Raw genomic sequence first — 22,103 nt, 5'->3', positions numbered from 1 at the left:
GCAGTTAAAAGAAATTTTTTTCTCCATTATTTCTAAAATATTTCTGCAAAACTATAGGTGAAAAATATTTTAGATAGCTGATTATGTAGATGAAAAGTAAGTAGGTAGAGAACCCAATGATCTTCAAGATGAAGCTGAAAGGCTCTTCCCATTTATAATGATCACTCCAGTTAGTTAGTCATGTGAGGACAAATTTAGGCTGCTGATTTACTAAAATGGTACAGAAAAAGATACATCTTAGCACTGTATTAAGGAATTGCTTAGCATTATCGACCAAAAAGGCCATTCTATCATTATTTTGCTCATCCATAATGCAGCATAAGCAATGAACCAAGTGGCACCCATGATAGGCAATAGTACAAAAATGGCATACTACTCCATAAAAGACAAAATTACATACGGGGAGTTGTTGATGACCGTTTCCTGGTAAGAATAATAGGTTTTCCAGAACAAGTCTCAGCCATTAAGTTCTGTCCACTAGATGGCATAGTGACATTGGGTGATTTCTGGTTCTGCAAGTCTAGGGCCACCTTCTGGTAAGAATCCATATTTGAACTAAGTGCTGCACTCAAATTGTTGAAGTGCTGTTCTCTTGTGTCATTTCCTTCCTGCATGAACATTTTCTTCTCAGCATCTAGTGCTCTCTGCTTTGCACAGATATATTCCAGTTTCTTCAAAATAACTTCTTCAGTCTTCCCTAAAAACAGAAATAAAATTATTAAAATAAATACAGCAATGGCTATGTTAGATTAACTGATGTGAACTTGTCATTAACATCTTGAACATTCTCTTTTGGTGTCTGTACCTAGGTCAACAAGCATTTTAGTTGGGCCTTATTTGAATCATCAACTTTAATACGAGTGCTCCAAAACTTCGAGTTTTACACCTTGCAACTGAAAGAATGAGACAAGATATTCTTACATGTAAGTGCAGTATCTATGAACTGCATGCACTGAATTTTATCCAAATCCTTTTTACACTCACCAAAATTTGATTCAGATCATCTGTTTATGATGAGAATTTACAAAAGTCAACAGTCTACTTTTGTAAGTTCTAAATCCCTAGCAGACACTCATCAGCTAAGGAGAAGTTGGCTTCAACTGGAATGCAGAGTTCTGCTTGGGAACTAGATAAGAAGAACCTCCGTGGTATCCGAGTAACCAGTTTTGTTACAGTTTGGTCCTTGTGTTTTCTCCCAATCACATCCCACAACTCTCCCCTCCACCTCCTTCATTGTTGAACGTTTTCTAGTCCATAAGCCTGCATCCAACATAACCCAAGGACATCCCAGACCTCTTTTCAATCACACATCTGAGCCTGAGACAAAAATGCCCCCATCATATCACATAAATGTGATCTCAACTCTCAAATAGCATGCTTCTTGCCTTCATCTTCTAAAACCATCTTAGCATAAACAATAATTTCTCTTTCCATCAGCAAACTTATTGCTTGAAAAATCAAGTGTAGGGTGTCAACTGATGTCTAGTCACTTAAAATTTCTGAGTTCCAAATCTTTATCTCTTATATTGCTAAGTGTGTCCTGCCACCACCCCTGTACTGCCAATCTCAAATTTAATATAAATGAAAAAACGCTATCTTGTTTTCACTGTACACTGTTATAGTATGAACAACAAACAAACATGACTTGACTTGAACAACTTCTCCAATTCCACTCACATTTTGCAAGTTATTGACAAAGACAAGTACAACTTAAGCTGTCTCTCTCTGTTGGATAAATGGATCTGTCCTTTTAGTCTTATTCAAGCTTCTCTACCAATTCTTTTTCTGTTATATTGATCAACTGTATTCTTTACAACTAATTTCCACCTTGTTCTCACTTTCACACAGCCCATATTAGGATTCTTCCTTTCCCTTTCTAGACATCTCTAACTTCACCTCAGGTGTCAATTCCCTCAGTTATCCTGGTTCAGCAGCATCTACTGTAATAATACTTTCCACACCTACACCTTCAAATGTTCTGCATTCTGTGAATCAGTTGACTAGGGTGAATCAGTTGACTAGGGTCAACTTCTCCATTTCCCCAACTCTGTTTCTATTCATCCTTGTCGCCAGTCAGATAGGGATAGTTTTCCTTGTTCTGATTGAGCAGCTTCCCCCTCATCCCCCAATCATTGGGAAAGTTTCAACAGTTTCACTGAGATTCCATCACCTGACATTTCTTCTCTTCCTGTACCCCAGTCCCCTCAACCCAGAACCCTTCCAGCAAAATCACTTTGAAGGGACAGATGAGTTTGCAATTCCTTGGCTCATCCATCCACCATCATCAACCACTCTAGTCAATTATTACTTTTTAATATATCAAATTTCTTTCTAGTTACCAGTCTCCTGCACAATTTAGTGCAAAAATAACAAAATATTAAAATAGTGGTGACCTCCTTGAATTCTGTTGGAACAAATATGTCAGCACTGATTGACAGGTGACAGTAGTTATGCTACACTACAGTGTTCCCCATTGGGGTACAAGCCAATTCAGTTTTAAAATTAGACCAATGACAATTACAAGTATGAATGTCAATTCCTTGTACAGATATCAGATCCATTGAATAACTCCTCTGGTCAAAAGGCACACAGAGACTATTCAAAAAGCAAGATGAATTAACATGCTCAAAAACTGCCAGAAACTTCTTTTTCCTACTCTCACATTGTGAAATGTAAATGTAATAGTGTGTTGCAATGGAAATTCTGTGTATTCTTAAGTGATAACGTATCTGGCAGTAAACATCTAACTCAGCCCATTCTCAATGGGGGCAACACAGTGCCAGCGTGGAGTACAGACTGAAATCCTTAATAAGGAGGGCCCCCAGTGTTATTGGCCGGGGGGGGGAGGGGGTAGTGGTGGAAGTGTTACAAGGAAGCATAAAAAACTGAACAGATTAAACATTTTTGGGGGAAGGAAACGACTTTGTTACGAGGCTTTGTTGCAGTTGCCAAGCAATGTGAGATTTTTTTTCAAGGTTGGATGCATTTGGAGACAAATGCAGAAAATTAACAATGTTTTCAGAGCATTCCTTGCTTCTACATGATTGTTTTTGATTGTCATGGAACCAGGTTGTCTATGAATTGGCTTCCATGTTGTTTTCCACTTTAGTTCTACTGCCTTCAATTCCAGGAAATAAATGCACTCTGTCTGCTTCAAATTTTCATGACAGGTAGTGAATTAATGTCTCCTTCTGCTAGTTTTTATTTAATATGTTATGTATTGTTCATTATTTTCCATAAAATTTAAACCGACTTTGAGCTTACATATAGTTTCATAACATCTCTGCAAAACACTTCTCTACCCACATATTTGCTTTGTATGAATACATTTTCAAATGAAAGCACAAGGCCAAGCAAGCTGAAACGTAAAGAGAAGAAAGATAACCCTTGGATTACTTCAAAACCCTTTGAGATAATTTCAAGAGAAGGCCAACACTCAACAGATGATTACTGAAATGTCACAGAAATCAGAAAAGGATCTTCTTGCATCGTACAAGAAATGTAAATTCATTGCTAAAAGTGGAAATGTTCATAATGTCACTGATTACTTATTTTGTCTTGAGTGGTCATAATAAGATCTGAAGTCATGAACTTAAATGCCAAAGAAACTATTCAGGCATTTCCTTTGAACAATTGCACTGTTTCTAGAAGAAATGATGAGATTGCAAGGAACACTGAAAAACATTTTGTCATTTCATTACAATCCAAAAAAATTCTCTTTACAATTAGGCAAATCCACACTGCAAGAGAACAACGCTCTTCTCATGGCGTATGCCAGATTCTGAAATCGAAACACACTCATGGAAGAGATGTTTGTGCAAAGGATTAAAGAAACCATTTAAAAAAAATTACATAAATGAGAGCAGTATTCCTTTTAACATAGTTGCCTATAACACTGATAATGTCGCTTCAATGGCTGGACGACACAGAGAGTTAATCTCACGCTAAATAATGTTACACCTTCAGTCTTTACTGTTAATTTTCCTCTTTCATAAGAAGCACTCAGTGGCTAAAAACTTAGGAGGCCATTTAAATGCTTTCCTTTCAATTGTCATAAAGGCTGTAAACTTTATAAAATCACATCCCCTTCAAGTATTCCTATTGCAGTAGCTGTGTGAAGAAAATGATGAACATTTTCAGATGCTGCTGTATAATGAGGATAAGTGGCTGTTGAAGAAAAATGTCTTTGTCTTTTGTTGCACTCTGGACCAGGACTGTTTCCTTTCTTTCTCATTACGAGCAAGGAGAAAAACTCATTGATGCAAAGGCAGACATATTTTATCTGGCAGATATCTTTGACAAACTCAATTTATTGAACAAGAACGTCCAGGGTAAACACAATAAGCTCGTTGACGGTAAGGAAGCCATTCTTTCTTTCCTTAAAAGGGGCAAAATAAATCCATTGGAGCTTGATCAGACGTCAAGATTTTTTTTTTACAATTTCCAAATCTTAATACAAATGCATAGGCACTGAAGGACAATGGCATTACTGCTTAAATGAAACCTAAAGCAAATCGACACAGATCTGCAGCAAATATTTAACGACATGTTAAACCTCAATATCCAATACTGGATATTTGATCCAATTGAGGAACAACCCACCGATGTTGATGCAGAAATTCATGAGAGGTTGAGTGATCTTCAGAGCAAAGTAATTGCATTCTGCAAAAGATTCTTGAGTAAACCTGCCGAATAGATTTTCAAAACTATAGAAAAAGGCCAAACTATTTTTCAATGCCTGTCCCTCAACATACTTTGTTGAATGTGGTTTCAGCAAGGTAGATTCCTTGACAAAATTCAGAAAGAGAGTTGATTTCACAAGAGGTGACCATCAACTATCACCATCCAATTTGTAGCCTGACATCAAAACACTGGCACAGCAATGTCAAGATCAAGGAGCTCACTAAAAATTTCATTTGATAAGAATTATTTTTAAAAAATTATTTTTATTAAGTTTTCACATTCAGGTTTATGCTTAAAATTCCTCAATAACTCAGTGTACAAACCACTTCACTCGAAGAATTTAAAAAAAACTTTTTTTGTAATATGTATGTTCTTATTTTTTTCTTTCCTACTTGTTCAATAAGAATTATTTCCTATTTGTCTGCTTGTTCTGTGCCAAGTTACAGCTACAGTTGTTACACTCAGATCAAAATCCTAGTTTTCTTTTCACTTCAGGCATCATAAGTATTTTATATGCAATCAGTAAGAGAGAGAATTACAGAAGAAATCAACTAAATGACTACTTTACAGTGAAGAGGCCCAAAAACTTTGTGCAGAGTCCTAAAGGGGACAAAACCAAAAAAAGGTTGAAAATGGCTGCTCAAGCGAATAATGTTGACTGAATACAATTTAGAAATTGCACAACACATAAATATTACAATAAGCGTACAGGAAACTTTTCTGTATCCTTAAACGAGAAGAATTTCACCAACCCTCTCAAATGTGACAGAGAAGCGACGGGATTTTTTTGCACTAACTGTAACTTTCAGAGCAAATATTATTGAAGGCAATAATACCTGTCAAGAGAGAAACTTTTCGAATAAGCAAATCCCTTCTGCGAGTCTGGATACTTTTCTCAGCTGTCAAACAATCAGAATAATCCTGCAGATTCTGGATTTCTCCAAAAGCCTACAATAGTAGAGAAATAAACAGTCACAAAATATTCTAAATAATACAGCTACTCTGGTACTTCAAATATCTTAACATACCTGCTTCAGGATAAAATACTTTGAAGCTTTCTCCTCTCGGCAAAGTCCCATTGTTCTCTTCAACCTTTCAAAGAGGTCACGCATCTCAGAGCGCCTCCTCCGCTCGTTTACTGTGTGTGCAGTCCGATACACTACCAGAGCATCCAGCTGATCTTTTGCTTCATTACTGAGAAGAATACTGGGCTTCTAAATGAGCAAGAAATAGTCACTGTTTTATAGTTTTAAAAAGTACCTGCAGTTATCAAAAGTCAATTGGTTAAGACAAGCCAAGAAATATGAAACATTTGTTGTATTCACAAGCTAATTCCTGAGATGAGAGGGTTCCCCAATCACAAACAGATAAAGAAACTGGACAAGCTGTCTTTGAAGTTGAGAAGAACAAGGGCTGATCTTTTTAAAATATAGAGGATCCAGAGGGGTGTGATAGGGTAGATAAAAACTGTAGGACGAACTCAGCAGGATGAGTTGCATCCAGAGGTAAATGGATGGTTGCCATTTCAGGTTAAGAGTCTGCAGCAGGATTTTGACTAGAAATGTTGTCCATGAAATGGGTAAGAATTTCTCATGGAGGATAGTGATTCTCTGGACTTTTTACCCCTGAGGCTTGTGGAGGCTAGATTCTTGGAGGTAGTTAATGACCAAGATAGATAAATTTTTGAGAGATCAAGGAATTGATCAGGAACCTGTTACAGAAGAAGAAGAGTTGAGGCCTGAGACCGATCAGCCACAATCAGATTGAATGATGGGGCAGGGTTGAGGGGCCAAAAGGCCTACATCTACTTCTATTTTCTTATATTGCAAAAGTAATGACAATAAATCCTTGTTATACAGATATGTGCCATTTAACATCCACAATATGTTCTCTGAAATGCAATGTGGACATTGTGCAAACACCATATTATAGACTTGGCAAAGCTATATGGGATACTGCAGTGTATATGTAAACATTTTATTTGTTGAGTAGGGAGCAGTGTGGGAACCGACACAGGGTTGTGAGGAGAGACTGAGTAAGTGTGGGTACACAGTATACAATTTCATATAGCGAGCAATGGCTTTTTCTAAATTGCTGCGGACTTGCTCGTGGTAACCGAATAATTATGGGACCATGGACTTAACAGTATATATGGTCAGATGTTGCCCGAATGGAGGTTAAGTGGTGCATACCTGTAATTTAAACTGGGACTAACTTTAACAGTTGCAAATTTTCATATTAGTTTCAGGAGTCCAAATGCCAAGGTATAAATTACCCTCCCCACTGCAAGCACTTTCCACCCACAGATATTGCCTCCGCTCATTCAAAGCCCACTTTCTAACTTACCTGCATGGGTTTAATGTCCTCCTCCTGGGATTTGTTTCCAAGGTATGGGTTGTGGAAATGGCATCTAAAAGGAACAAATCAAATAAGAAAACAAATGTGAATAGAGTATTTAAAAACACACATAACCAAAAATATTTAATTTATACATATTTGAAAACTCACCATCTATTTCAGTGAAATAACAAAGATAAACAAAGGACAACATCTCCTTTAAATAACTTAAAAGATGAAAGAAGTATCCAACCCTGTGATTTTTCTAGATTACAGTATTCAGTATAAACCAGTAACTACATACATACAAAACATTTATTTTAATTTGCAATTATCTAATACCAATTAGTCCTTGTATGATTTGGAATCTGCCCAACAATGTGGCAATGTCCAAACAAACTATTTTCCAACATTTGGACCCAATAAAACAAGCAAAAGAAATAAGCACAAGATGGATGCCCAAGCTTTGAGAGCCTCACACCTCAAGACATTCACTTCATTGACTGGAGATTGAACACACTAGCTTTCCCAAGGAAGGTAGGGAGGAATTCCATCCAAATGGCATCAGGGTTCCCAAGGGCTAATCTTGCAGTTTCATCATAGGGCATGCTTTCCTTCCAGATGCAGAAAATCCCTCATCCTTCCATTCGTTATAGATAGCTGAATCGCTGCTGCAACTAGCAGTATAGCAGAGCTTTCAATATCCTGCCAGATTATATAGATTACAGCAAGATTGACAAAGTCCCACATGATTGGTAGGCCAATAAAAAGTACTAGTTTGCAGGAGTCAAAGGAGATGCCAAAATGAATTCAAAACCAGATCAATAGCAGTAAATGGAGGATATTAGCTAGTTGTTTTTGTAAGGAAATTTTATGTAGAATGTAATTAAAAATTCAATGAATGAGGTGTTGGTTGATGATACAAAAACATTCTATGTGGTTGAGATTGAGGAGGACAGCTTTAGCTTGCTAGAAGATATTGACAGTGTGGTCAGCTGGACCGAAATGTCACAAGTAGGACAATTCTGAGAGCTGTGGATAAAAAGTGGGCCCTTGGTGTGCAATAACAACATATCCTTAGAAGATAGTGGGGAGGTCAATAAGGTCGAGGCATAGAATACAAGAGCTGGGAAATTCTGCCAGAGTTTTAGACCACGGTTTGAATAATGAAAAGATGTGATTACAGTTCACTGCAGAAGCTGAAATGGAAATTAGCAAGGATATTGCCAGAAGTGGAAAACTTCGGCTATGAAAAAAAAATGGGTTAATTTTCTTTGAAACAGAGGTAACTGTGGAAGATTCAAAAATATTTATGTATTGAAGAGCTGTGACCCATAGGGCTACAGACCTAAAGCTAAAAAGTGAGATTTGCAGATTTGCCATAATAACCCTTTTTCAACTTGCAAATGCACATTAGTTAAAAGGATTGTGTTGTCAATTTTCTATAATTCTATGTATCAAACTGCAAATGGATCTATTCAGTTGTCTGCAAAAATACAAAGGAAAAGTCCAGCATTTTGCCTGCAGTTTGAGTAAAGAGTTGCAGTTTCCTTGGAGTTCGAGGGCATACCATGGGTATGTTAAAGCAAATACTTAAAACAAGCTGAATACCTGCATTATTAATTTCAAAACAAATAAGCCCAATTCAATTAAAATGAAGTACCGTGTTTTACGGCATACAAAACCTCTCCCCTCCAATTTCAACAGGGAATATTTTTAAAAATCTTTTAAGCGTATTTACAGGTAAGTTGGCAAATACTTCTGCATCTCTTGCGCTGCTGGTGGGGGCTGCCGTGGTCGGCCTTCTCATTGGGGGAAGTGAGCAGTGGCTCTAGGAAGCACAGCCTTGCACTGCTGGCGGGGGCTACCGTGGTCGGCCTTCTCATTGGGGGAAGTGAGCTGCAGCTCCGGAAAACACGGTCTTATGCTACTGGCAGAGGCCTAATTTCAACTTCGCATACAAGATCCTGGGGATATTTTGGAGCCGATTTTTTTGGGGGAAAAAGTGGGTCAAATACGGTATGTTGCAAATCTATTCCAAAGTACCTTTCAATAAGTCACTTGAGAAAGATAGTTTATCAAAGCATTCATTGTCTCAACTATTTGGAGATCTATTGTGTTTGAAACATTCTCTATACATTAAATCTTTAACACACTTTGCCAGAGATGTGTTCCAATCATATCCCAATTTCCAAATTAGTATACTGTACAAGGATGGACATCTCATACATTTGTACAGTTAATTAACTCAAACTCTGTTCCACATCCCAAAGACCCTCCAAGATTTCAAAAAGAGGAAGCTGGCCTACTGGGTTCATGCTACTTACGGAGCTATCTATCCTGGCATCTCCAGTTTTCTATCACCTCCAAATTATTCTCTCTCGCCTATCCAATTTCCTTTTGAAAGCTGTGACAGCAAGTTTCAGATCATAACTACTTTTAGCCAAAGAAAATCCTCACGTTACGTTTTGCTATTTTTGATGAACTACTGAATCTAACCTCTGTGATCCTTGAACCATTTGCTAGTGGAAACTGCTTCTCAATTGCACTTTTATATCAATATGCCCAGCAATGGATCACTTTATAAGTAACACAGCACAAGATAAAATCTGCCACTATTAACCAGGTTATCATGTTCAAAATAAAAAAAAGCACCACAATACTTTGTCTTGCTTTTATGATGGCAGGAAGCAGAAGCAATAAGACGAGCAATATTAATTTTCTCAGAGAGTTCCTCTACAGTCTCGATGTCCACTGGCTCTTCACTGGAGGTTGAGTCAAACTGTGAAAACATTTTTAAAGATTACAAAGCACAAAGAGCAATACAAATCCTTCACACACAGTCCAAAACTTGCCATTTTTTGGACAACAACCTGGCCACCCTGAGAATAATGCACACTGTATAGGAATTAAGAATAAATCTGAAGTCTATGATATATCATCTTACAATTGTCATTGAAATAGATGCCTATAAATTGGATTTTATTATTTTCTGACAAGCTAAACAAGGACGGGCAACCTTTTTTAAAAACTCACATTCCACCTTCAGCAATCCCTATACCATAAGTGTTCTGTGATTAGTAAGAGATTACTGAAGGTGGTATGTGCGTGAAAAGAAAAAGTTTGAAAACCACTGTTTTAATTGTACCTAATTGACTCGTTATGTGCAGTTTCATCACTCCAAAGGAAATGGACCAATGGGAATTTTCTCAAGCAAAAAATTTCAGTAATAATTGGGTCTAGAGCAGTGGTTCTCAACCTTTTTTCCCCCCCTCACATACCACTTTAAGTAATTCCTTACTAATCAAACATTAGGCAGAGGGATTACTTTAGGTGGTATGTGAGTGAAATGAAAAAGTTTGAAAACCACTGGTCTAAAGGATGATTGAGATGGCATTAGAGTGGTGTGCCAAGACCTACACAATTCCAAACTTGGCAATTTGCAGCATACTACTTCCAGAAGGGCACCCGCATGGCAGCCAGACATCCACAATACACACTATGACAGCGATGGAGAAGAAGGAATCAGTGGGGCAGAGGGAGAGAAGATGTAAATTTTGAGAGTATGAATTGTACATTCTCTATTTGAGACAAATGCCAGAAGGTACTACTGTGCAACAAGGGGATACTGGTGTCTGCCAGCAAGTGACTTCAACTGCCTTTACCATATGTGAGAGGCCCACTCAAATTTCAAAATGCACAAGTACCAGCTGCTGCCCTCATCAAACATCTCAGTGCGAGTTGCAATTCACTAGAGAAAGTGTCGAGCAACTAATTTCAATAAGTAAATCAGTACTTAATTTATTAATCTTTTACAATCAGCACAGATGGATGAAATGGGCTATTGTCATCCAAGTTCTTCCAACTGATATTTGGTGTAACTATTGGAGAGGATCACTTGGCTTCAATCAGATTCTATGGATTCCACTGGTGAGAATGAGAAGGCAACATAACTCAGGGTAAGCATAAGAGGGGACATTCTATCTTCTCCAGATCCTAGTGTAAAGATACTTTATTTTGGGGCCATCTAAAAGAGAAAAGTTGTCCAAAGACCTGCATGTCATTGAGTTTGCAAAATGAGAGTATTTGGTATGAAGCTGAGCCTGGCACATCTTGGCTTTCAGGGCTCAGAGAAATAGAGCAAAAGTCTGCACTATGATCTATGTTCCTTTCCAACAGCCAACTATAAAACTATAAGGTATTAGAGTATATTAATCTTGTCAAACGTTCTTTAAACTTTTAAAAATACACCAATGAAATGTCAATTTGAATTCATATGAATGGTGTTTAAATAACAACCCAACTTTTTTTACTGACCGTAGAATTAGGTTCCCTTTCATTCAGTCAAGTTATAGAAGTGTCGTAAAACTGGATTGCACCCATTTATTAATGCTTTGGATATTTCAACATGTTTTTTTTTAAAAAATGAAATGAAAGCTGTTCTCTTGTCGTGATATTCTAATTTTGGTCATGATATATTGAAAGTTGCACTCATGCCTTGTGATTATATGCATGTCTGATGTTGAACAGAGATCAGCTGTGTTAACATGGATCCCATCTGGATAAAACTGATTTGGAATTCATAGAAGTAACAACATCAATTTTTCCATGGAAATGTTTAATATGATGGAGTTTAAGACCAGACTAAAGCCAGATTAAAAGATTGCTTCCAGGATTCACAGCACAAAGCACCCTGCAGAATCCCAAGCTCGAGAGAGAGTGAGCTTTTTCATTTATATTTGTTTATTGACATTAGCGTATAACTTCATGTTAATCACTCGCAATTAGTTGATAAGCCTTGTAAAATATCAGCTTTTCTTCATTATTTTGTCAAGCTGTCAGTTACGCAGTAACCAAATATTTCTCAATCAAATGGATCAAACTTTGCCATTAATAATATATATATTTCAATATTAATTGAATGCATCATGGTTTTAAAATTTTAAATAAAATATTTTTAAAAACTTTACCATTAAAAAAAACGTTAGGATACAGCTCCTTCAGTGATCCTTGTGTTATGAGGAAAAATGACCGTAATACTTAAATAAAGTGCGCAACCTATCTTGTATCAAACCACACAAGCGAGTAATCCCAATGCTGACAAATGAAGCCACCTACCATTTTCTCAACATCAATGTCCTCTTCATCACTTTGAGTGTCACCATCCTCCAGGTCACTTTGTGAGTCTGTATCTTTATCAGAGTCCAACATGTTTTCATATTGCAGAAATGTTTGATCAAAGTCTATTTCCTCATTTTCTGGATCTTTAAGGATATCTTTTTCCCTTTTAAACAGGGCATTAAATGTATTTGTTTCATACCAATTTTCTTTTACTTCTGTTTCCATTTGTTCATCTTGCAACCAGTTTTTCTCCTCTAAAATTAGACTTTCATCTGGCTTCATATCAACCACTTCATGATTAGATTCATCTTTAGCAACAGCACTTTCTTTTCCAGTACTTGGTGAATTTTCTAGTAAAGAATTTTCATCTTCTTCCACAATTTGCTTTTCGCTGGTATATGAATGGTCAGCCAACACTGCTGGCGTAGGGTGTTCTGATGCATTTTGATAGTCCATAGACTCATCCTCCAACTCATCATCCACCTCACTGATTGAAGGTGTAGAAGGAAATGCACCACATTCAGTCTCCTGTTTAACTTCTGGCAGTGGGTCCTCATCTGGTACACCTTCAGACACTGTTGTCTCAATAAGCTCAGAGTCTGCCACATGAATCTCCTCAAGCCCAGTTTCAATCAACTGTTCTTCCAACTTTCTATCCTGGTTGGCAGTTTTCTCAGAGCTTGATTTTTCAGATGATTGTGAATCAGATAGTGGACTCGTGAGTTTCGATGACTCTCTGGTGGTTATGATGGCATTTGACATATTTTTCTGTCCTGGAGGCAGCTGCAGTAGAGCAAATCCCATTGTCTGAAGGGGAACAAGATGCCTTGCATTGATAGTTTGACCAACACCATTAACAGCTACAAACTTTGCTTGCGATGTAGTTGTAACAGGAATCTCGGATACTATTGGGGAAATGGGTTGCGTACCAGAAGTTCGCTTGAATGCAACGCAGATAGATTTTGCAACAGGAGTAGATCGTGGCCTTCCTTTTTGTGGTATTATCCCTTTAGGACGTTGTGTGCTGTTAGTGGAAGATGGAGCTACCGTACAAGATTCTGCAGGGGTAGGTAAGCGTATTCCACTTACTGAGCCTGAAAGTATGAAAAAAGAAGAGATTAATGTTCAATAACACATTCCAGAATTATAAATGAGGAACAACTTGAAAGTTTGTGCAGTCCATTATTATATTATGCACATTGCAGTTATCTCTTTGTGTGGTAGACCCAGCTGACTTCCACTTTTGTACATTTATCTCCATGTATCTGTGTAGCAGATCCAGATGTACATCATTGAGAGTGGAATCAATAATTGGGTGTGAAAGCACGAAGATGCTAGGGAGTGGAAAGTTTATTTTTAGTTCCTTGGGTTAAGACAATAATTTTAACGAAATAATCTAAGAAAATGATTACCGGTCTACCCTGCTTTACGAAAGTAGAGCATTTCTATGAAACTTTTCATAAGCTGAAATGGTGTAAGACCCATTTACAACTATTGGAGGCAATTTGTCATAAAAGTGAAAACCCATTCAAATTTGGAGATCCAAGATGGCAGCGAGGGGTTTGTAGAGGGTGACTCAAGAGCTCCTAGAGGAAAAGAGAATAAAGGATAGTTACAAGAAGATCCCCCAAAATAAAAAAGACCCCAAAAAGAAGCAAGACATTCAAGAATACAAATAGAAGAGTGAGAAGGGAAAGAAAAAAGATGGGAAAAAGAACCAAGAGACAGGACAGAGGAAGATACTCACCACATAGTGGAGGTGGCGAGGCTGACTGGGGGCCTAGTGGGACATCGGTGATGGTAGTGACAATGGATCCCCACAGCTTCCCACGGGAACAGGACTCGCCCGGGAGGTAGAGACAGGATGGCCCTAATAAGGTTGGATCTCAAGGTGGCCGGGGGAAGGACACAACCGAATCGAGGGGAGTGCTGTCACCGCAGGAGACGCAGAGGCCCGAGGAGGACCTGACACCAACAACGGGAGTGCTGTCGGGCGCGGACTGTTTGGGGATCCGAGGTTTGGAGCGCTGTGGGGCTTGGGAGAGTCATGGACCTGAGGTTGGGGAAGTCAAGTCAAGGTGGGGTCAACAGCGGAGAGAAAGACCCTGCGGCTCGGACGAAAAAGTAGAGTTGAAGACAAGGACTTACCTAATAATGCCACTCCAACTGGCAGGCACAAAGAGGTCAGGTCTGAGGGGTTGGGCGGGCATTCGAGGTCTCCAGGAGCAGCGCGGCCAGAGGGGATTTGGCGGGAAAATAGCATGGCAGGACGGCCTGGAGTCAGAAAGCTTGGTGGAGGAGTCGGAAGGAGAAGTGGATGAGTTGGAAAGCAAGATGGAGGAGGAAGAATGAGGGAGTAAAAGGACATTACAGGGAGGTGAAACACAGATAAAGGAGACAGATGGCCTGGTACTCTTTGCCAGAGAGATACTGAAGGCCACTGGCCAGATGAAAAGAAGTTTGAAGACACTAGTGGCAGGACAGGGGGCAATCAAAGAAAGGCTGGAAAGCATGACTGAAAGGGTATCTGAAGAGAGAATTGAGTGAGTGGAAGAAAGATTGGATGAGCGAGAGAGCAAAATGGATGTGTGGAATGAGAAAGGGATAGGGAAAATATGTGAGAGAAGATAGATACCTTAGAAAACATTAATAGGAGGAATATGGTTAAGATTGTGGGGGTTAAGAAGGGGAGTGAAGACATGGTGGAGATCTTGAAAAAGTGATGACATACGCTGCAGAGAGAACAAATTGAAAATAATTTAAGAATAGAATGGGCCCAATGGTCTCTTCCCCCCACCCCCCACCCCCCCCCACCCCACCTGGGGCCAAACCAACGGCAATGCTCTATCCTAGTAAGACTCCTTTGCTACCAGGATAGAGAGAGGATTTTACAGGTGGTGGGGGTCCAGTGGAATATGAGGGGGAGAAGGATTCTACCCAGACATATGCACAGCGCTACTGAAATGTAGGAGGGAATTTGACCTGGTTAAAGACCCTTATACAAAAAATAATCTAGTTTACCCTCCTTCACCTCGCAATGCTGAAGATAGTAAGGGCAGAAGGAGAAAGAAAGTTTTTTTAAGGATCAAGAGAGGTAATGGACTTTGTAAGAACACTGCCACCGATTTGGGATTAAATGTAAATGAGGTAGAAAAAGGGAATCAGGGGAAAGATGGACTGTAAATATTGTAGTTTCTTTGTGAAAGTAAATTTTTGTAAAGCAAGTTTTCGTAAAACCAGGTATACCTGTAATACATCAAATGATAAAAATCGAGATTACAGAGGGATGACTAGGAAGGTGGTGCACTGTAAGCACACACTGTGGGTGTCAAACAGCAGTCTGATTCCAAGCAACTGGGAGTCCATGCCTCAATAAACTATCCATCATAGAGGGGATAAGTAATCTGGACACCTTAAACCAGGTGTGGTCAAATCTTTATCCAGACGTTCAACATTGAACATGAGAAATTAGTTTGCTTTTGTTAGTATTTATGAAGACGGTTCATATTTTCTCACATTTAGCTTTCTGAGCCTGTCCCTCCACCAAAGAAATCCCTTCAATCCTGTTCTCCATTTATTTCCCGATCACCAATTCTCTTTCACGTGCTCATCCATTCCAATTTCTTCTGCCTCCTATCCTCAAGAGGGTAATTTACAGCAGCCAGTTAACCAAACAACCAGAATATCTTTACGATGAGATTGAAAATTTGAGCATTCAAGCAAAATCCACATGGTCACATTCACCATGCCACTGTGTGACCCTTTTTTTTCTTGGAAGTACATTCCACCTCAACCTTTAAATCTCAATTTTTAAAACATTTTCTCTGACTTTTTTTATGGCATTTATAATGGTCCTCAGAGAAATCATATTTCACCATGCATTTTCCAGTAACATATACTCTTTCACATAGCCAAAACTGCACCCTTTCTCCTACCAGTTCCTTACACTAGGGATAATTATAGCAGCCAAAATAATCTAAAAATCAGTAAATCAAATTTAAAAAAAAAAAAGTAATGATGAAAATCTGAAATGAAAATATACTAAACATCTGCCCAAAAAGAAAAAGAGTTGTGTTACAGGTCCAAGCTCCTTCATCAGAAACATTCTGACATAAGGACCTGGATCTCTTTCCATAGATACTGCCTGACTTGCTGAGTGTTTCCAGCATTATTTGTTTGTTAACCCAGCAATGAGTATGTCTTTGGAATGTAGGAGGAAGGTTGAACACCCCGAGTAAGCCAACATGCCCACACGGATAATGCACAAACACCACAGAAACATCAGATGTAAGGATCGAACCAGGTAACAAGACGTTTCGTGCAGCAGCATTAATCACTGTGCTACTGCATTGGCCCACTGTTAGACAAGTCCACGATGGTCCAATGTAGGAATAATATGGTGCTTGCTTGTTAAAGGGCCTATCTCACTGGCCTGGAGACTAAGTGGAGACCTGCTGGCGACTCGAGTCTCCGCTGGTTGTGGAGACATCTCCTGGAGACTAGCCGGGTCTCCGGGGAGTCGCCGGAAAATCGAGCATGTTCGATTTTTCTGGAAACTTTTTCCAGACTCCAACAGGTCTCCGCGACATCTCCATCAGTCGCGGCGACTAATGTTGTCGTTCCCTGCACTTGACCCAATAGATTTGATCCGATTGCAACATGTGTGGACACAAAGGTACAAGCAAACTGATTATAGAATCATGGTACAGGAAGCCATTCAAGTAAAAAAGAATGTAGATGCAGTAGAATTTAGAACAGTTAGGGAGAAATACACTTCCCTTTAAATCCAGAAAATAGCCAGGGCCAAGAGAAGTTTGTTTCTGGCTGGAGAGGTGGCGAAAAATACAGCTGTCATGGTCAACATAGGCACCAACTTATAGATGGGACTAAAAAGAAGAGGAAAAACTATGGAGGTAATAATTTCTGGATTAATATCAGAATGATGAGAAAAGTGGCACAAAATTAACAGGATCAGGAAAATGAATGGGTGAATCACAGACAGGTATGGGAGAAATGGGTTTCCATTTGTGAGGTGCTGGTATCAGTATTAGAGAAGAAATGAGCTGTCCTACTGTGGCAGACTACTCTGACCCAAGCTTGGGTAGGGTGGGGGTGGGGTAGGGTTTGTCTCAGTGAAGGGAAATCTACAAAGTAACAATAAGGAAAGAGTGCCAAAAGACAACCAGTTAATGCCAAGAGGGGTATAATGTTAATAAACAAATGCAAGCAAAAAAATCTACAAATATTATAATGGGAAGCAGTTCTCTAGAACAAAATTTAAAATGTAACTATGTCCTAAAAAATTAATAATTCAGAAGGAAAAACAATATGAATGACATTGTTAGGAAATTATGAAGTTAGTTCAACTATAAGAAAGGATATTAGTATGTGTTGCTAGTACATGGAAAGATGATACTGAGATTAATATATCACGTTGGCACAATGAATTGAAAGTATGTATTGTTATGGAAAAATTACTTATAATTTATATGAAAATTCTTCTTATTTTGTTAGTAAGTGGTCTCCGTATTTGAAATATATGCATTTAGATATACTTTGAAATATTATTAACATTTATATTTTCTTTTTATATATATATATATATATTTTTTTTTTTTTTGCTCCCCTTAAGGGGTGGGGGGGGGGGGTGGGGTGGGTGCTAATGTAAAATCTTTTTTTAATTATTTCTATACTGTATGTATTAGTTCAGAAAATGAAGATGTGCAGTTTGGGCAGAACAAAAGAACACAAACAAACAAGACATTGGTAACAGCTATTTACAGGTCTCTAGGAAGCAGTGGGGACAGCATCACCAATAACTCTATGGAGGAAGAAGTCCTGAAATGTGTACAAGATGGCATTGTGGACCAATACGTTCAGCAACCAGGCAACAGGCTAACATAGGCAGGGCATTGTTCAATGAAAGGTTTGTTGATGATCTTGTCATTTGGGGTACAGAAACAGCATTTTTAAAAAAAAAGCTGCAGGTGCTGTGACTGTAGTAAATACACAAAAACGCTGGAGGAACTCAGCAGGTCATGTAGTGTCCATTGATGGTAAAGATATATAACTAACATTTCGGACCTGAACCCTTTTCCAAGTATTTTTTTTATATAAAGATGAAAGGTGATATAAGTTCAATAAAACTCTAGGATTTTAAATATAGATGAAGGAAACTGGTGTAATGAAAATGCATGAGGTGGCCAAGGAATGGGTAACATTTAAAGAAATGCAGGAGCTAATGCATTCCTGCTTGGCATAAAAATAGGAGAAAGACTATTGTTCACATTTGATTCAGAAGGCGATGTTGCTTTTTTCACACAATCTATCAAGGATAGAAAATAATTTCTGAGAAGGTGAAGAATTCAATTGGCATGGCCCAAGTGCAGATTTCAGATTTATTGTCAGAGTACATAAATGACATCATGTTTTTTCCTGTGGGTGAGCACAATTACCACTTATTGATAGTTCAAAAAAAAAATAAAGAACGTATAGTAAAATCCTTATTATTCAGCACTGAATCAACCGGAAACTCAAACAATTGGCCAAAAAAAAAATCAAGGAAATAAATAAATCAATTTCAAAATAATTAAGAATAAATAAAGTTTAAAGTAAAAATTTCAATAGAAGTTTAAAATTATAAAAGTGAAGGTTCTCAAAGCAACACACAACCCCCAGGAGCAAACATTCAGCCAGTGCCTTGGTCGTGTCCCACCTGCATCAGCTGTTTGAGTAAAATTTCAACAAAGTTATGTTTGAATAAAATGTCGGCACCCAGGATGAATAGCTGGCCAGTGCCACCTGCCGTTGGGGTGACTCTCCCAAACTGTCTCCCTATTCCTGCCTGGTAAGAGACCATCTTTATCGGTGTATTATTAAGTATACTAGTAAGGGTTTATCTGTAATCTTGGGGGTTGGGAGGGATGGGGGTTAATTATGACTGTGGCACAGTTAGTGTATGCAATGCAACACTGTTACAGTGCTTGTGAATAGGGTTTGAATTTAAAGAAAGGTGTGCTGAGGGCCTGACTGGGAGACTGGCATGGAAGTGAGTCAGGTTATCAACATGAGGGGAGGGGTTTAATTATGACAGTGGAACAGTTACAGCACCAGGGACTGGAATTCCAATTTAAATTTTGTAAGTTACAGGAATTAGCTGTAACGTAACATAATTAATTACAGTGTGCAAAGACTACAATACTGATTTACCCCCCCCCCCCCAAAATTTCTTTATATTTTGCACCTTTCAGACAGTGTTATTCCTAATGCAGGTGTCTTAGTTAGGCATTGGAAAAGTGAGCTTCAGTCAACCGGAAAATTTGCATTTCTGGCATATGCAATCTCCATAGGTACCATATAATGGGAATTTTAATGTAATAGCCAACTGAGATAAGATTAAAAATAGGGCACTATTGAAGTTTGACAAGGGACCAAATTATTAAGCATCTCAAAAATAATTCTGGATTACAACCTGATTCATTGGAAATTAAACGAGAAGATCAGAAACGCGTGGGATCTTTTGCGACGTCATCATACAATGTCCACCTCTAATTGCCAATACATCCAAGTGATCAAAGAAGTGCTTTGGTACAACTATAAGACCATTAGATATAGGAGCAGAAATAGGCTATTTGGCCCATCAAGACTGCTCTGCCATTTAATCATGAGTTGATCCATTCTCCCATTCAATGCCACTCTCTGGGCTTCTCCGCATAACCTTTGATGCCTTGGCAAATCAGGAACCTATCAATCTTTACCTTAAATACATCCCATGGCCTGGCCCCCACAAATGTCAGTGACAACAAATTTCACAATTTACCACCCGCTGAAAAAAATTCCTTTGCATCTCTGTTCTAAACCAACACCCTTCAATCCTGAAGTTGTGCCCTCTTGTTGTATGATCTCCCACCATGGGAAACAACCTTCCTACATCTACTTTCCCTGTGCCTTTCAACATTTGAAATGTTTCAATGAGATCCCTCCTCATTCTCCTAAATTCCAATGAGTATAGGCCAAAAGCTGTCAAATCCTCATATGATAATCCTTTCAATTCCAGAATTATCCTTATGAACCTCCTCCAAACCCTCTCCAACATCAGCCCATCTTTTCTTAAATGAGGAGCCAAAAACTGTTCAAAATACTTCAAGTGATGTCTCATCAGTGCCTTATAAAACCTCAACATCACAACCCAACTGAGTGTGTTCCTTCTCAGTCATTTTAGAGGTCACTTAAGAGTCAACCACACTACTTTACGCATGGAATTGCATCCAAACAAAATAAAGTGAGAAGTCCTTCCTTAAAGCCACAATTATCATGAATTTCAGATTATTTAATGAACTAAATTTGAACTCAAGTTGCTGTATCTTCGATTTCCAGGGAACCTAATTTCAGAAGCCGTGTACTACCATATTACATATTGTAACCAGGGTCAAATCTCCAATTCTTAGTTTAAAAAGGGTGAAAAAAAACCTTGATAAGAGTTTCAATTTTCATTTGACCATTTATCAAGATAATCAAGAAACAGGTTAGGGAGGGGTTTTCAGGGAGGAGGTAAGGAGGCATTGGATGGTAAGGAAGAATAGGCTTCTTCACTCAAATTTCTGTGAATCCAGAGTTCTCTCACTGAGAGGACTTTGAAAGTTCAATAAGACCAAAGTCATTCAAGAATTAAGGCTCATGGGTCTATGGGAATCAAGGAGAAAGGATTGGATAGGAAAGTGAAGGTCAGGTGAAGAATATCAATGATCAACGAGTACCAGAAAAACATTAAGGGGATCATGGCCTGCAGTATTTCTATTTATTCCATCCTTAATTTAATTCCCAAGCCACATGCATCATCAGCAATAGTAATATTTTCATCTGCATGATCAGCATGTGGCTTTTCTCAGACCTATCAAGCAAATGGAGGATCAAAATTTGGAACAACGATCAGTATATTAAAAACAAATATCAATTCATGGTAAAGTTAAATGTTTAAAATAGAGCAAAGTTGACAAGTGAAATTCTTAGAAATTTTATAGTTTAATCCAAGAGCACTTTGCATATTAAATTACCGTTTATGCAAGTAATGAGAGTTCACCTTAATCTCCTTCCATCACCTCAAGATTTTGCTCACCAAAAATAGAGTGCACAAATAATGAGGTAAAAGATGAACAAAACCAACAAGATCTTCTGAAAGTCTGCTCTGAGATTCAAAGCCCGAACTCACCTGGATTCCGTACAGCAAGAGTGACCATTTGGTGGAGATTTGGTCGACTCACTGGACCAGAATTTGATAAAGGCACAAGTTGTATTATCTGGCCATTTGGGTGTTGAAAGAGTTTCCCACCTGGACATCTGATGGGCTGCAGTATCATCTTCTCTCCAGGTGTGAGTTGCAGATTCTGGACAGGCTGAACAGGAGGGCCAGACTGCATTGGGATCAAAAGAAGCTGTGGTCCTTCAGTTTTTGTAGCTTTAGACAAATCAGGTGTAGAAGAGTTGGAAGTTTTAGGATGTTTAGGTAACCCTGTCATAACAAAATGCAATGTGAATGCACCAACGATTGTGACTCGCTAACTGCCAGTCTGCTTGGTTGAAGTAATATCTCTTAACCCTAAATTGGAAGTTTAAACATAACAAAATGTCTTTGATTGCATGCAAAATGAGGATACCAGGAAGTCATTGACTCTAGTGGAATCATTAACCCAGTAGCGTTCAGAGTCTTCAGAGCAGGAAGAAATATACTAGGAAAGAGAAAGAAAGAGAAGCATACAAAACAAGAATAGGCCATTCAGCCCTTTGAGCCTGCAACATCATTTACATAATCATGGTTGATCATACAACTTCAGTACTCCATTCCTGCTTTCTTAAATTTAAATTTAATTCTTTAACATTTCAACATACAGCAAGGTAACAAGCCCTTACAGCCCCTGAGCTCCTGTGGTCCAATTACATCCAATTGACCTACAAGGGTGGAAGGA

The 22,103-nt window shown here is 38.5% G+C and overlaps 1 protein-coding gene across 6 annotated transcripts in view; it reads right to left on the bottom strand.

Annotated features, from left to right (window-relative positions):
- The window catches only part of mgaa (MAX dimerization protein MGA a), a 123,591-nt gene that overhangs the window by 5,731 nt on the left and 95,757 nt on the right, over positions 1 to 22,103 (bottom strand). For 4 of the 6 annotated variants that reach the window (XM_069917167.1, XM_069917166.1, XM_069917169.1 and 1 more), the window contains exons 16-22: positions 21,350 to 21,649; positions 12,139 to 13,235; positions 9,684 to 9,802; positions 7,030 to 7,093; positions 5,712 to 5,897; positions 5,520 to 5,631; positions 401 to 697 (exon numbers count right to left, since the gene is read on the bottom strand). In XM_069917167.1, coding sequence (XP_069773268.1) covers positions 401 to 697; positions 5,520 to 5,631; positions 5,712 to 5,897; positions 7,030 to 7,093; positions 9,684 to 9,802; positions 12,139 to 13,235; positions 21,350 to 21,649 — 2,175 coding nt within the window. The remainder of the gene's footprint in view (positions 1 to 400; positions 698 to 5,519; positions 5,632 to 5,711; positions 5,898 to 7,029; positions 7,094 to 9,683; positions 9,803 to 12,138; positions 13,236 to 21,349; positions 21,650 to 22,103) is intronic. The other 2 variants (XM_069917170.1, XM_069917171.1) reach the window with 2 other exon arrangements.

Source organism: Narcine bancroftii, chromosome 2 (assembly GCF_036971445.1).
Source record: "Narcine bancroftii isolate sNarBan1 chromosome 2, sNarBan1.hap1, whole genome shotgun sequence".
NCBI lineage: Eukaryota > Metazoa > Chordata > Chondrichthyes > Torpediniformes > Narcinidae > Narcine > Narcine bancroftii.
Note: the sequence above shows the minus strand (reverse complement) of the source record. Positions and strands in the feature narration are given on the sequence as shown.